General features: G+C 45.1%; 1 protein-coding gene across 37 annotated transcripts in view; it reads left to right on the top strand.

Annotated features, from left to right (window-relative positions):
- Positions 1-15,545, top strand: part of TCF7L2 (transcription factor 7 like 2) — a 221,636-nt gene that overhangs the window by 203,745 nt on the left and 2,346 nt on the right. For 7 of the 37 annotated variants that reach the window (XM_030806964.1, XM_030806934.1, XM_030806906.1 and 4 more), the window contains 6 exons: positions 1,180-1,305; positions 1,906-2,065; positions 2,514-2,621; positions 8,205-8,253; positions 8,851-8,901; positions 10,140-10,212. In XM_030806964.1, the coding sequence (XP_030662824.1) occupies positions 1,180-1,305; positions 1,906-2,065; positions 2,514-2,621; positions 8,205-8,253; positions 8,851-8,901; positions 10,140-10,212 (567 nt within the window). Of the gene's footprint in view, positions 1-1,164; positions 1,306-1,905; positions 2,066-2,513; positions 2,622-8,204; positions 8,254-8,850; positions 8,902-10,139; positions 10,213-10,838; positions 10,912-11,793; positions 11,823-15,545 lie in introns of those variants that run through there. The other 30 variants (XM_030806930.1, XM_030806891.1, XM_030806890.1 and 27 more) reach the window with 15 other exon arrangements.

The following is a 15,545-nucleotide window of genomic DNA, read 5'->3' as shown; positions in this document are numbered from 1 at the left end:
TGCCAGGTTGGAGCAGGAGGCTGCCATATTGTTTTCTTTTGGGATTCTGCCCTTTCTGTCCCTCACTGTTTTTTCTATAGTAGGATATGTTGCTTGAAGAGGGGTGAGTCTTCCAGCCCAGTACAAATCATGGTGACACCATGCAAAATAGAAAATGAGAAAGGTGTTTGATCCAGTTGTCAGTCTGCAGTTGGGCCAAGAGTAGGCTAAAATTAGCTCTTACTGTCCTGGCTAATGTACTTGGTTGGGAAATGCCAATTCAGGCCCTAAAATGTGTCTTAGAGAACTGTCCAAAAAATGAGCAGCATGAGAGGAGAAAACACAAACTGTATCTTTCATTTATAATTTTGATAATCATTTAGAAGACTTCTTAATGATGCCCAGACAACATATAAAGTAAAAGTGATATAGGAATCCTAAATTTTAGAGGAGAAAGGGCATACAAATCAGAATCAAAGCTTTATTGTGTGTGTGTGTGTGTGTGCACCTTTTCTTTCCTTTTTTTTGCATCTTTCCATAAAGGGATACAAACTTATTTAAAATGTCCGTGACTTATGATATGAACCAAATAGGAACTATTTGAATTTTCCCTGTCTTCCTGCCTCACTCTCTCCCATTCCTGTCAAATGATGGGACACAGCACAAAAGAAAAATAAAAATTGTATTGCACTTCATCAACAGGATGAGGCCTAATGAGGCTTGCACAGCATTGTCAAAAATGTATGTATATTTCAACCACGTTAATATTTTATTTAGCTGTCAATATACAACAAAAGATTTCACCTTTCATTTTAGAGCTGATTAGGACTTAGGAAATTGTCTTCTTAGATGCCACTAATAATGCCTCAAAAAACAAGTGGACGTGCAATTTCTGGCAGGTAGTCCAAACCCACTTTTCCGCCCAAGTATGTCAGTTGAATTTGTCTTTTGCTAAAGATGTTAAAAATCATAATGTCTTATGTCAGTAGCAATAATGAAGGGGGAGATTGGCTTTAATGACATTATGAGAATCATTATGTTTAATTTATCGCTAATTAATACTGACAGGTTTCATATGCCTTGGGTTGCTTTCATGTGAGTGTTACGTGCTGTTTTTTTTTTCTTTTTAATTGTGTGTACACATCCCTCCTCATTCATTCATTTTGATTCTGACGATTTACACAGCTTTCTGTCTTCTAGGTTCCCTCCCCATATGGTCCCACCACATCATACGCTACACACGACGGGCATTCCGCATCCGGCCATAGTCACACCAACAGTCAAACAGGAATCGTCCCAGAGTGACGTCGGCTCACTCCATAGCTCGTAAGTGTTGCTGTTTTTCTCACCTTCTTCGTAGCCATGGTGTTCTGCAAGCCTGTTGCAGCTGCTGGGTGGTGGCTTTCTGCCTAAGGTTGGCCTCGTTTGGTTTGACTGTAGCCAATACCCAGCCTGTGTGGGCTCTTCCCTCCCTTACAAAGAGAGAGAGAGTGCACAGTGGCAGAATCTCACTGTACCACTGCGGGTTAGAACAGAACTGTTTTTTGTGTGTGTACTTGGATACATGGGATTTGCAACCACTTCCCTGCCCCCTAACCCCATCATTGAACATTTGGAGCTTTGTTCTGCAAGCAGGAGAAAACCCTGCTGAGGTGAAGACAGCAACCATGTGCTTTCCCCTCTGGCTTGGGAAAATTGTATATTTGTGAAACTTGAGGAAGTGATTGCAAAATCCCTCTCTTCCCCCAACCCCTCCCCAGGCTATTTTCGTTTCATTTTCCGGGGCGCAGAAGAACTAAAAGCATGCTTTTTAATCCAAAACTGCAAGGCTTGGGGATTATGAGACAAGGAGATACGCTCTCTGCCATGGAGGAAGTTGGACCGCGACCTTGTTTATTGGGTTGTGTCTGTTTTGTCTATCTCCAGAAAGCATCAGGACTCCAAAAAGGAAGAAGAAAAGAAGAAGCCCCACATAAAGAAACCTCTTAATGCATTCATGTTGTATATGAAGGAAATGAGAGCAAAGGTCGTAGCTGAGTGCACGTTGAAAGAAAGCGCGGCCATCAACCAGATCCTTGGGCGGAGGGTAGGTGACGCCCTTCTCAGGGAGAAGCGGGGGGCGGGTGGTAAGGGACCAGAGTGCAGCAGGTCAGGTGGCAGAATGTCTCTGTCCCCATTTCTTTGGAGAATTCTTGCCCTTCAGCCACATTCTGAATCCTCGAATGGCCTTCGCTGAGTCAGGACTAGTTATTTTGCACTCAGCGTTCAGAACAGCCACAGCCATACTCTTCCCCTACCCGAGTGAGTGAGCAAATGACAGAATGACATAGATAACAAATCAAGTTTTGTCTAAACATTCCTGTTAGTGCCAGGACCCAGCCGACAGTCAGTATGTACAGATTATACCATTTCTGGATGGACTCACCCAAAAAAGCAGCATTATTTGTTCTCTGACCTTGGTGTAACGTGTGATGTTCTTTCATGCTTTTCTCTTTGTTCATGTCTTTCTCATCTGTACCCCACGTCCCCTCCAGTGGCATGCACTGTCCAGAGAAGAGCAAGCAAAATACTACGAGCTGGCCCGGAAGGAGCGACAGCTTCATATGCAACTGTACCCCGGCTGGTCCGCGCGGGATAACTATGTAGGTGGATCATTTTCGTTAGGATTAGAGTCTGTAGAGCTGTGTTGTGCATCTATGTGGACAAAGAGAACAGGACCTGCCACTTGACTGGGGTGGGCCTCAGGACCATCCAATCTGCCCGCTTTGGGGACTGGTAGCATCTTCCTGGATCACTAAACTGCAGGGAGGGGCTTCCAGTGTGGATGGTTGGATCAGCTCACAGTCATTCTTCAGGGTGGAGAGAGGAGGCTGCAGTCCCAGTGTTCCAGCTCAGAACCAGTGAGGTCGATTTGGTGCTTGTCTCCTTCCTAGAGGAGGCAAGGCTCTTAGGATACACCCAGAGGACCTTATGTTCTGGATTAGGTTCCTCAGGCTCCTCAGCAGTGATCAGTGGTGTGGCCTTCTAGGGAAGACCAGCGGGTAGGTGTGGAGGAACAGAATTTAATTCCTCCCAGGCCTTTCAGCAGGCCCTTTACCCTTAAGAAGGAAAAACAAAACTATTCCTTTGTGCCATGGTGCAGTAGAAGTTAGAAGCCTATTTCATCCTGAGAGGGGCATGATGGGAATATCCCTGAAAGCAGCCAGAGGAAGTCAGCCCTTGGCAGGATGCATGAATGGACTCTGGCCCCAGCAAGGGCAGGGAAAGGTGTGCTATGTGGTGTGTGTGTTCCTGGCTCTGTGTTGGCTATAGGATCTGCCTAGTCCTCTCTTGGGTTGTAGGAAACACCATGGGGTGATTGTTTTTACTAATTGCAGTGGTTGTGACTCCATGATTCCTCTCCTCCCATGAGCACGCTGTCTTCCGGAGACTTCTGTCACTTCTCACCATTGCTGGTTATCCTGCATTTTGCCCAGTAACTTTGCTTTCCTCTCTCGAGGGATGAAATGCCTCTTGTTTTGCCTGATACTTTATTTCATGACATTTGGTTCTGTGAAGGGATTTCACCATCCACTCTTAGGGGAAAACTAAAACTTGTCTTAAGGCCGGCACAGGCCTCTCGTTCCCTTCCTGTCGATGTCTTGGAGCCGTGGATGGTTACTTTTCCAGTTACTTTTGACTCTCCCACTGACATCATCCGCGGTGAAGTAGCTCGACGTATAGGGGTTGAGGTCGTTAAATTATTACTGAATTGAGTGAAACATACCATGGCCTTTGAGGCTTCTGTGGCAGGGGCTGGGGACACACAGCTCTTAACTGCCTTGGCCTGGAAGTGTCATGGGTCACTTACTCCCATCACCCATTGGCCAGAGCTAGTCATGTGACCCAACCTAACTGCAGGAGATGCTGGGAAATGTGCAGTTACTGTGCACAAGTTATCACAGGGATTCAGAGTTAAGTCGGATATCTTTACTCCCTCAGAACTTAGCATCCGCCAGGAAATCGCAAACATCTGCGGGCCTATGTGATCCCGAGGAAGAGCTGCTTCTGCCTGCTCTGATTAGTGATTTCAGGCCTCCTTCCTCTTTCTTCTCATACTTTTAAACCTGTGCTTGCCCTGTAGATGAGGGAGAAGGGAGGTGCCCCTGGCCATCTTTCTCGAGGCCCTGCCCCCTTAGCTGGCAGCACTAGACTGTGTTCCTCCTGGGAGTTGAATCAGGAAGGAGTGCTGGCACCTCTCGGATGGCGCATGTGCTCTGCTGAGAGCCCTTGTCGCTGACAGATGGGCTTGCACGGGGTCTCCACTGCTTGGGACCTTTCCGTTTGTCCCCAGCATGTGTGCAGTGGGGAAGCCTTTCTTCTGGAGCTGAAAGGAAGAGGATGAGAAAGTGAATGCTCTCCCACAGGCTTGCTGTTCACCCCCACCTGACCCTGAGGTGGAGATTTCCAGCAGCAGGCAGGCTCCATAGCCTCCACGTACACAACCATATCATTTCAGGATAGCTGCTCTCCTGGTTTCGGGTCAGAAGTTCTCAGAGTTCATCTTGAGCTTCTACCTGCTACAGACCCAATTCTTTGAGTAATCTAGAATGATACCACAGAGCGGAATTCAGCTTCTCTATAGAGATCATATCCCCAATAGACATTTTGGGTCATAGTAGGGCCTTCATGTACAGCTGTGCAGGGCATGCACTGCACAACTCTAGAGTATGTCATTTACACTGGGGTCTATGTGAATGGTGCCCCCTGGAGTTGTGCAGGGTGAAATCTCTACAAAGGTACAAGGCAGACTGTGATAGCTTCAAAAGAATACCGTGTTTGACTTGCCTGGGAGTCGTTTAGAGAAAGTATTGCTCGAGGCTTTTTGTGACATACTTTCTGGGTTTCAGAAGGGCTGTGAGGCACTCGAAATGACTTTAGCCCAGTTTTAAATTTGGAAGATGGTTTGGTATAAGAAGGGAACTCCTGAGACGATCTGAGGTTTAGAGATCTGGATTTAGGGCTCTAGGAACTTTATCTCTTGTAAGAGGTACTTAGATTCCTATTATAATGGCTCATTCATTACACATGGGTGTGAACACACACACTCACACTCACTCCTTTTATGCACTAGGGAACACTGGGACTAAGAACTGCAGCATTGAAGCTTTTATGGATTTGAATGTGGTAGCAACTTAACTAGTATTTTTTTTTTTTTAAAACTAACTTGACGTGGGAGTTTCCATATATTACTTTGGTCATTGTAAACTCCAAAAGGTTCTTCTGGAAAATATTTCCTGAGATCTTCTCATGCCTCTTTCACATTCCTGCTTTTCCAGCCAACTGGCAACGGAAGCCTTTATATCTCTACCTTAGGACAACAGAATTGAGTGAAGCAGTCACATTTGGGTTGTCAGACTTGGCACATTCTTTAAAGCCCAAGAGAAAACATCTTGAGTCCCATAGTAATATGTAACCCCTGGGATTATCTTTGACATTATTTCCTTTCTAACCCTCTACACTAGGTAAAGGATAGAGGTCCTGTGCCATTTGCTCACCTGAGTTTATTTTCTTCCACCCCTATAGTAGGCCCTTTCTTTCTTCTGTTACATTTAAAGGGGTAATAGAGTGGCCACTTCCCTGGAGATGCATCTTCCTCTTCACTAAGTGTAGGGTTTATCCACTTTCTCACATCTTCTTTTAAAACACAGTCCCTGTCCTCCAGAAGTCTCTAGTCTAAATGACAGCTTCTTCAGTAGTCAACATCTCCATGCTATATCCTAAAGGCACAGCTTCCTCATGGGTAATTTTCAGATGCCTTCACAGTATATTGCAAGGAATTGGAAATGGGGATGCTTTTTCACACATGGCTGAGAAGCCCTTGGGTATGTGGATGCTGATACTCCTTGAAGTTAAAACATTTCTGTGCCCAGTTTTTATGAATACTTCAGGCTCCTAAATGAACTGAAACTAGGCCTGCCTGCCTGTTCCAGGACAGCCAGGTGGCACTTTGCCCCTCACATGGGAGAGGCGCGGGCATGGAGATGGTCCGTTGCAGGCCCATGAGATGCCAGCTTCATGATAAAGCACATGAGGTCCTTTTAAAAGAAATTGTACATGAAGGAACATAGCGCGTTTCAACAAGATCCCTGAACAGAAGGCCAAAATGAAGCTCCCAAGTTGCACAGGCCCCTTCCCCTCAGAGAAAAGATAGGCCATTTCTACAACAGATGGCCCTCAGTCCTGGGTGGAGCCTAAGCTTGGTGGCATCACCACCTTGAGGTTTTCCTGACAGAGCCTAACGTGTTCTCAAGTTTCTTTCTTTCTTTTTTTTTTTTTTCCTTTTTTTTTGAGATGGAATCCTGTTCTGTTGCCAGGGTGGAGTGCAGTAGCATGATCTCGGCTCACTGCAACCTCTGCCTCCCAGGTTCAAGTGATCCTCCTGCCTCAGCCTCCCGAGTAGCTGGGACTACAGGCACGTGCCACCACGCCCAGCTAATTTTTTGTATTTTTAGTAGAGATGGGGTTTCACCATGTTGGCCAGGATGGTCTCGATCTCTTGACATTGTGATCTGCCCACCTTGGCCTCCCAAAATGCTGGGATTACAGGTGTGAGCCACTGCATCTGGACCTCAAGTTTCTTTTTACCTATCATTGTCTTTTTCTCTTCTGAGCTGATGTCAACATACTGTGAGAAACTTTAGCCAAAGGCAAAGGCAACTTTTAGCTGTTCTGAAACATATAGCAGTATAAGACCATTTCATTTAGATGTATGCCAGGCAGCTACTTCATCTGGGTAGGGCTAGGAGGGGAGGGAGACCTAGTCTAATCTGGAATGAGGCAGTCACCTCTCCTGAATTCCCCCCAGTCCCATTCCACATTTGCAACCTCGAGCAGATGGATCAGGTTGGAGAATATGAAAGACTCCATGCAGTTCATTCCCTAAACCCCTCACTAAAAGAGCTTCCTTGGAGGGCTAGGCATTAAATATGTAGGCAGCAGAGCCTTGTGGTTGAGGGCTTTGGAGCCAAGACCACCTGAGTTCTCTCCTGGCCCCACCACTTGCTAGATGTGTGACCCTGGCAAAGTTACCTAACTCCTCAGTTTTCTCCTCTGTGAAACTGGAATGGTGGTAATACCTGTTGAAGAGGATTGTTGTGAGGATTAAAATGAGTCCATCTGCGTAGCACACCTAGAATCATGCCTGGCACCTGGCATATGCTCAACACATGTGACCCATTCATGGGAGGAGTGGTATCATCCTCATTATGTCAGCTAGAAGAGAATTGAGGGAACGTCTTCTTTCTTACAGATGTCCGCTTAGCAGTTTTTTTGTTTTTTTTGTCTTTTGTTTTTTGTTTTTAAACAGAGTTTCGTTCTTGTCACCCAGGCTGGCATGCAGTAGCATGATCTCGGCTCACTGCAACCTCCGCCTTCCAGGTTCAGGCGAGTCTCCTGCCTCAGCCTCCCGAGTAGCTGGGGCTACAGGCATGCACTACCATGCCCAGCTAATTTGGCATTTTTAGTAGAGACGGGGTTTCGCCATGTTGGCCAGGCTGGTCTTGAACTCCTGACTTCAGGTGATCCTCCCACCTTGGCCTCTCAAAGTGCCAGGATTATAGGTGTCAGCCAATGCTCCCAACCCACTCAGCAGTTGTGAAAGGAGCCCAGATGATTCCTGGTTCTATTTCACCCTTTTCCCCGCATCTTTAACAACAAGCTCTAAGAGAAGCCCCTGCTAAAGCTTTCACTCTTTTGATTCAGAGTGGGACCCTTTGGCCTTCATAAGTAAGAGCTGTGAGCAGGTCAGGCAGGGCAGCCCTTGAAGCTGGTGTGGCCATGACCACCTTCATGTGCTCCTCAAAGATGGGCTCTCAGACTGCTTGCAACGCCATCATCCCACTCCTCTCTGAATCTTCCTCGTGCAGTCCCCTCTTCCCTTTTATGGATCAAATGCTGTGGGTCAGGTTTAACAATGGACATAGGTACATGAGAAATGAGAGCTTCCCTTCACCACCCGCCAGTCCCTTCTCTTCTCCCAAGAAGCGTGTGTCCCTCCAGCTGGGGTACAATGCAAGGGCATTTGGCTTGAAGCGGGGTTGGAAGTTGGACAAATACCGGGGGTTGATGTGGATGGAGATGGCAGTATGGTCACTTCCTCCTGCCTTCTCCTTCTAGGTGCGCCCAGACACTCTTCTCACGTCTCTTTCTTGCAGTAATTCCCTGTGTTTCATCTGTTTATCTAGGGAAAGAAGAAGAAGAGGAAAAGGGACAAGCAGCCGGGAGAGACCAATGGTAAGTGACAATCATCAGGTTAGAGGAAGGAGCCGTAGCCTGAGGACCACCCTTTTATGTTAGGTTTCCATCTGGGGGAGGCAGGAGAAATTCAAGGCCAGGACATTGTGGGGGAACCCTTCTTAGCCAGCCTTTTTGTTTATGCATTTTAATTAATTGCTTCATGACTGCCCTTTTAAAGCTAGTAACATCCATTGTTGCATGAAAAGCACATTGTAATTCTAGTGGAATGTGTTTTAAAATAACTGCAAAGCCTATAACTGGAGAGCAAGCGGTAGGCATGCCTATGCCGGGATTTATACAGTCTGCTTATTTTGTACGTGCCTGAGAAGGGATGAGGAGGGGGCGGGGCTTAGGGGAGTAGGAGGGGGTGTGTGTGAGTGTTTGATATTAACTGGGCTGTTCCTGAATGTTCTGATGCATGCCTTTACAGTGGTAAATTACACCCATTTTAAATTAAGGAGGTTTGTCATTCTCTAGAAGAAATTAGAAATACTGCATAGGCAATCTCAGAGGTCCCTTGGAGAAGGCCAGGCTTTTACAAACAAACAAAACAAAAATTTTGAAGGCTTTGTATAATTTGTTCTTTTTTTTCAGAACACAGCGAATGTTTCCTAAATCCTTGCCTTTCACTTCCTCCGATTACAGGTGCTAATGTCATTTTGAGTCATTAAAATAGTTGATAAACTGTTTTTTAATTTTTCTTGCCATTATAGTTTTATTAACATTTAAACACGTATGACATTTGAACATTCTTTAAAATGACCATCAACACGGTTTCGTATGTTTCGGTAGATTTTTTTTTTTTCAGTTGCTTCTGTTTTTTTTTTTTTTTTTTAATTTAACCTTTGTTTTGTTTATTTATTTATTTTTCCCATAACGGTTGTTTAAGCAGTGATGACAGTGATTTAGAGTTGAACTAACTGTGCAAATTGAATATGCAGTATTTCTTTAAAAGAGACTGGTTAAAAAAAAAATGGAAGGAATTCAGTAATAAACCTCCTTAATCTAATGGCATTTTTTTCATTGCTTCCACTAAGTTTTCTCACGCAAGCATGCATCCGCAGTATGATTATTTTTTCCTTTGCTTTTTTTTATTTTAGTTTTTTTCTTCCTTTTGCTTTTCTGCTCATAATTTGCAAATCCACTAGCATTTTACTGACTGTGCCTGCTTAAATGCTGCTATGAGCTTCTAACTAACTCCTAACAGCTCATTCACACAGCCTGTTTACCTTTATCTGTTCCTCTCTTAATAATTAATGAAAATAGATTTTAAAAAAAAAGACGAACGTTCCAAAAGCTGCAATATCCCAGTACCACAACCCCTTTCTTTCTTTATTTCTTTCTATTTTGTTTCGTTTTGTTCTGTTTTTATTTGTAATTTTTTTCTTTTTTTAAACTATTGTATTCTGAGAAGAAAAAAGCATGTTACAAACTTAATTCCCTCCTTCGCTTTATTTTCTTCTTTAAGAAAAAAAATTGAGAGAAAAAAAGGGAAAGCAGAACTAAAAGAGGAAAAATATTTAAAAGAGTTATTCCGTGTCTAACTTCCCTTTGTCAGCTCGAACCAAATCTGAGAGACAGTCCTTAAAGAAGGGATACTGCAGCTTTATTTGCAACAGCTAATTTCAAAAGTTGAATAAGAATGTGATTTTTACTTTTTTTTTTTTAATTAAAGAAAGTTAAAAAACGAAAGTCAATATTTTGCAATTAGTAACCAGGTCATTGATTTATTCCCTTTTTTATTTTTATTTTTTTCTTATTTGTATCTTTCTCTTCCCCCCCTCCCTCCCCCCCCTCTCTCTTTCTCTCTCTCTTTCTCTCTCTCTCTCTCCCTTTCTCCCACGTTCTCCTCCTCTGCTCGCTTCTCTCTTGAACTCATTCAGACCTGAGCGCTCCTAAGAAATGCCGAGCGCGCTTTGGCCTTGATCAACAGAATAACTGGTGCGGCCCTTGCAGGTGTGTATAGTTTTCCAGATTCGCTGTGCTGGTTTGCAGCTGGTCTATTCGATCCTCTCCCCCTTCTCTGGCCTGTTGCTTTGTAGCTCTGTGTGTGGATCTCAGGAGACACAGGGGAGTGGGACACTGCCAAGTGTATGGGTTCTATGAGGGATGTGCTTGTTCTCCTGCTGCTGCCAGCCAAAATGCCACTGTAAAACAGCATCACTCGTGCCTCCTCGGGTCAGCGACAGCAAACCTTAGCGCGCCCCCTCCCAGGGAATGTTACCTGCCAGCGCCCCCGTCCCTTCCTTGTGACAGCCCAGGATCGGAATCCTGGCTTAGGTAGAAGCAAATGACGTCACCTTCTCCCCTCCTCTTCTCTCTCTCTTTTTATTTATTTATTTTTTTCATTGTTGTTTTTTGGTTTCTGGTTGTTGTTTTGTGTGTGTGTGTGTTTTATTGTTTTATTTTTTTTTTTCTTTTGACTCATAGAAGTCCTTTCCTTTCATGTCCTTGGTGAGGGAAGATTATCAAGTAGAACCAAGGTGATATAGAAGAAAAGGAAGCTGTAGCTGAGATTTCACATCCAACTGAGCACGACCCACCATTGTGTTGTATTTTTTGTGTTTACCTTATGCTAACAGATGCAAATACTCCAAAGAAGTGTCGGGCACTGTTCGGGCTTGACCGACAGACTTTATGGTGCAAACCGTGCAGGTATATTACCACTGCGAGGCCTTTGGGAAAATCAAAGCATTCTGTCCTTCTGGTACCTTAGCGTGATAATTTATTTTGACCTCGTTCCCCATCTACTTCCCCTCTGGCATCAATGACTAATGATCCTCATTCTTCAAAATTTCCTTGCTAATTTTATGCCATTTCCTCTCCCCACTTTCTCTTTCTCTCTTTCCCCCCTGCTCTCGTGAATAATTATCCCTGGTGGCAGGACTGAGACCACAGCCTTAACAAACAAGGAGGGGCACTTATCTTTTTGCTTTGAAAGCCAGCATCCTGGAGCTGGTCCGGCCCTATGAATGCCTTGGTGGCCCGGGTACTGAGCACAGAGAGCCACCATTTCCAAAGGTTTGAATGAGTTAACACTTGGCAGCAATTGCATTCCCGTGCATTTAGAGTCGAGACACATGGAGAAGGGTTCTGGGGTAGGCTTCTTCTTTCCCTTTTTCTTTTTCCTTTTTGGTTGTTTTATGTTTAAAAACCACATGTCTGTACAGAGGAGCTTGGTTAGCTGACATTGTTTTACAGTGCTGAAAAAGAAGCGTGGCATTGAACGGCATGCACCAGCTAAAGGGCTGCAAGCAGTGAGTCATGCAGTCTCAGACTGCAGTGTCCCTAGGCCTGCAGAATTAACAAAATATATGTGTATATATATAGCATTGGTTCCAAAAGGAATCAGAACAGCCCAGAAGTGTCCAAATGAAGCACCCATGTTCCACCTGCAGGTCTCCATCCAGCCTGCATTCTCAGGGAAAGTGTAGGTACTTCCGTCTTGGTGGAGGGATACCGACTAGCTCCTGTCTCATTTCCTTTCTTTAATGACCACCTTTGGTTAAATGTGTTGTTTCTTTGTTCTGATACAAGCAGTCTTTGAATTTGGAATATTACAATGGTAGGTATTTCAACACCCCAAACACGCTTCCCTGTTTGTAGTGCCTCCCTCGTCACGTGTCCCTCCCCTTCATGACTTTGCCATGTGCTCCGTGTTTAGACGTTAGATCAGATGTGCATCCCATTACGTGCATGCCCACGAGTCTCCTGTGTCTCTTCCCCCCTTCTCTGATGCCAATACGAGAGATCGGTGAAGTGCCTCATGTCGACCCCAGCACACATTAGAGGAGAGAGGGCCTGAGAGTCTTCCCTGAGAGGGAACCACACAGACAGCCCTCTGCCCGTGGAATGAGGGATTTGGGGGCGAGTTGAACACCTGGCAGGAGAGGAATTCCCCAGGCATTCTGTGAAATGGTAGTGTTCACAGAGCTGACAGATGTCCCTTTGACACAGTCCTGGGGTCTTCTCTGCACAACAGAAAGGAGTTTTGTGACAAAGTTGATGGAGGAGGTTAGATATTTAATTAGGACTAGCCAGGGAGGGCAGGGATTCTTTTAAGCAGTGAATTTGTCAAAATTTTACTTGTACCAGGTGGGAAGATAACTAGCTGTGGAAGCCTGTTCTGAGATGCCCTGCCATGGCCAATGACTGGTTAACCACAAGGGTCACTAAAAGAGAGGGTTTCTCATGATCTGTAGAAGTGCACAACTGACACTATTGTGTGCGCCTCACAATAAGGCTGGTTCAGGTACCTGGTTTGTTTATTTTATTAATGGGGTAGGTGGTGGTTTATGAATCCTTTTTTTGTTTTGGAAGCGGTTGCTGCAAGTCAGACTTTTTTTTTTTTCTTGAAGTTATTCCTAACATTGACCCAAACATACATCCCCCATTTGGGCATAGCTTCAGCTTACACCTTGCTTACAGCCTGGGTGTATCTTCAGAGACCAGAATTTTATTGATATCAAAAAAAAGAAAATCTGCCAACCCAAAACCTTTGTAGCTGCTTCCTGTTTGAGCAACATGGTTTTCTAAAATGCTTCTTGGAGGGGCTGTCAATATGGCAGCATTTCTGCTGCAGATGCTGAGCCCCTGGTCCTACGTGCCAGAGTTCCCCAGGTCCCCGTCTCCACCTGGTTTTCTTTCCAGTCTCAGCAGTGTTCAGACTTTCCCGGCAGACATTTTTCTTCGTTGGTGACTTTTCCATACCATGGAATGATTAGCAAATGCATTTCTTCTGTCTTTGAAGGATGTTATTCCAAAACGCAATCAGGAAGAACCCTTAGTTTCCTTTCAGAATAAACAAGAAGCTAGAAAGGGGTTTTTAAGAGGCCACTCCTCTGAATCGAGATGAAGCCTAGGTTGGGGGTGCTAAGAGTATGGGTTACCTTCCCCCTTTTACTCAATTTTTCCTTTTAACATGGCTATGGCCACCCCTGGCTTGATGCTGAAACCCATAGGACAAAATGTACTTTAAAAAAAAAAAAAGGAAAAAAGAAAAGCAGTTGCCAACCGAGGCATTTTCTGACTCGTCAGAAATGTGTGTGCGTGCCAGCTGCCCTGTGCTCAGCCACCTTAGAAGACCCATTGCTCTGTCGCCATAGTCTTCGTGTCCCGTGTTCCAGATACCCCTCTCATTCCTGTGATCTGGAAACTTCCACGTCATCAGGGTGGGAGGGGTGAGGAAAGTACCAGAATGCTCCTAGCCAATCAGGGCTCCTAGCTTGCCACACAAGGTTTTTAGTTTTATTTGACATTTGTGGACTTTTTAACAAGATTCTGTTTTGAGCCCACCAAGTTGCTTTTCCCATCTTTTCACTCTGCCCTAATATAGCATGGAATGCTGCTTGATGCTGTTCCCTTGTCTTCCTGCTTGCTCTCCCTACTTCTTTCTTTTTCCTTTTCCTTTCCTCTCTTTGTTTTTCTCTGTTGCTTTCTCAGTTTTGCTTATGCCCTCCCCCTCCCCACCTCCTTTCCTTCTCCCATTTTTAAAATGCATGGACATCTTAGTTTTTTGAGCATGTTTTGATCTGCAGGCTAAGGTGGTTTAAAACTCTGAGAGGCTTAATTATTTATCTTGGTTTCTGGGATGGACGCAGAACCCATAGTCTATTTACTCTCTCCCAGGGAGAAAAAGGAACCTTGCCAAATTGAGGGTGAGAGGGGGTGGTGCTTGCTCCCCTAGAGTTCCTTCTGACCCAGAGGGAACAGACAGACCCTGAGGCCACTAGCCCCCATGAATCTCAGCCTCTGGGAGGCAGGGAGGACTGAGCATGCTCCCTTACACCCCTCCCCTCCTTTCCTGCCTTCCTGCCATCTTGCTGAGTCCAAACCCCACGCACAGAGGGGCATGATCAGACAGCTCTGGGGCACAGACTGAGAAGAGCAACTCAGCACACCCTTCCTTTCCAAGGCCAGTGACATTGTCTGACAGTGGTTGCCTTCAAGTAGGCAGCATCTTGGTTGCTTCCAGCGGCAGAAAGCTGGCCAGTGCTTACACACGTGTTTCCAGTTGGAGTGTTACCAGCCATGGTTCTGAAAATATTCTAGGGTCCTTAGATGAGCACACTTCCTGTATCTGCATTATTTTTATAGCATTAGTGGGGTTGATCCCCAGGCTCACCTTTCCTTAACCAAATACCATCCCATCAGACTGGGATTAATGGGAGGAGAAGCTTTGAAGTCACATGCTCAATTTCTTGAGTTGATTTTCCCTGACCTCATCCTTTGATGCTAAGCAAGAAAGGCTCTGAAATTCTCATTCCTATTTCTTACATGAATGAGTAGTGAAGAGGGGAGATGTTGGTTTTGGTGCAGGGCAAAATTAGTCTTTCTGGTTTAAACACGAATCACGATAACCCAAACCCAGGAAGGTCCATGCTGCGATTCCCTGGCACTTCTTCTTTGTAGTCACTTCGGTGACCGGCTTGTGCTGCACCCTCCATTGACTAGCCTCGGCATATTGACAAGGGCAGGATGCCCCTCCATCCATCCCATCCTCACCATCTCTCCTTCCAACCTTCTCACTATGGGGTGGGGGAGGGGAAAGCCCCAAATCTTAAAAAAAAAAAAAAATCAAGTTTGAATCTTAATTTAATCCACAACCTGCAGGCCATACAACCAGTTATTCTTGTTCCTTTGAATCATTTTCTGTTTTTCTTATTCTTCCCCCTCCCCCACCTTTGTTTATCCTCTTCTACCTGTTTTTGGTGGTTTCTTTTTTTGTTTTGTTTTTTGTTTTTTGGTTTTTTTTTTTTAAGTTTATTTTATTTTATTTTTGTTTCCCTTCCTCCCTTCTCACCTGATTCTGACCTCTCTTGATTTGGTGTGGTTCTTAACAGACAAGCCCGAAAGCTTTCTGGGCGCCAGCAGCCTCATGGTGGTGGTGTGTTAAAACCTTTAAGCCTCTTGCTAGCGCTGCCTTCAGCTATGTGGGCTCAGCAGTGAGCATTTTGAGAGTTTCATATTGATAAGAGGCGGCTGGGGAAGGAGCTCTGTCTTTCTCTTTTAAACACACACACACTCACACACACACATATCACTGGGGGATGGGGGTGGTAGTGGTGGGAATGGGAGTGAAGGGCCGAGGAAACGTGATGGGAGAGTGAGGGACTGTCTAAGCCAAAAGAGCTTTTCAGTTCATCTCAATTTGGACAAAGCCACTTTCTGGCAAATAGATGCCACCGTCTGCAGGTGGCCGCCGCCATGCTGCTCTCGTATAATTTGGGCATGGTGGGGCCATGGGTGTTTAGTAGGGGTTGGGGGAAGCAAGTAGAGAGTTCAGACTC

The sequence above is a fragment of the Nomascus leucogenys genome, chromosome 3 (genome assembly GCF_006542625.1).
Source record: "Nomascus leucogenys isolate Asia chromosome 3, Asia_NLE_v1, whole genome shotgun sequence".
In the NCBI taxonomy this organism is placed as follows: domain Eukaryota; kingdom Metazoa; phylum Chordata; class Mammalia; order Primates; family Hylobatidae; genus Nomascus; species Nomascus leucogenys.
Note: the sequence above shows the minus strand (reverse complement) of the source record. Positions and strands in the feature narration are given on the sequence as shown.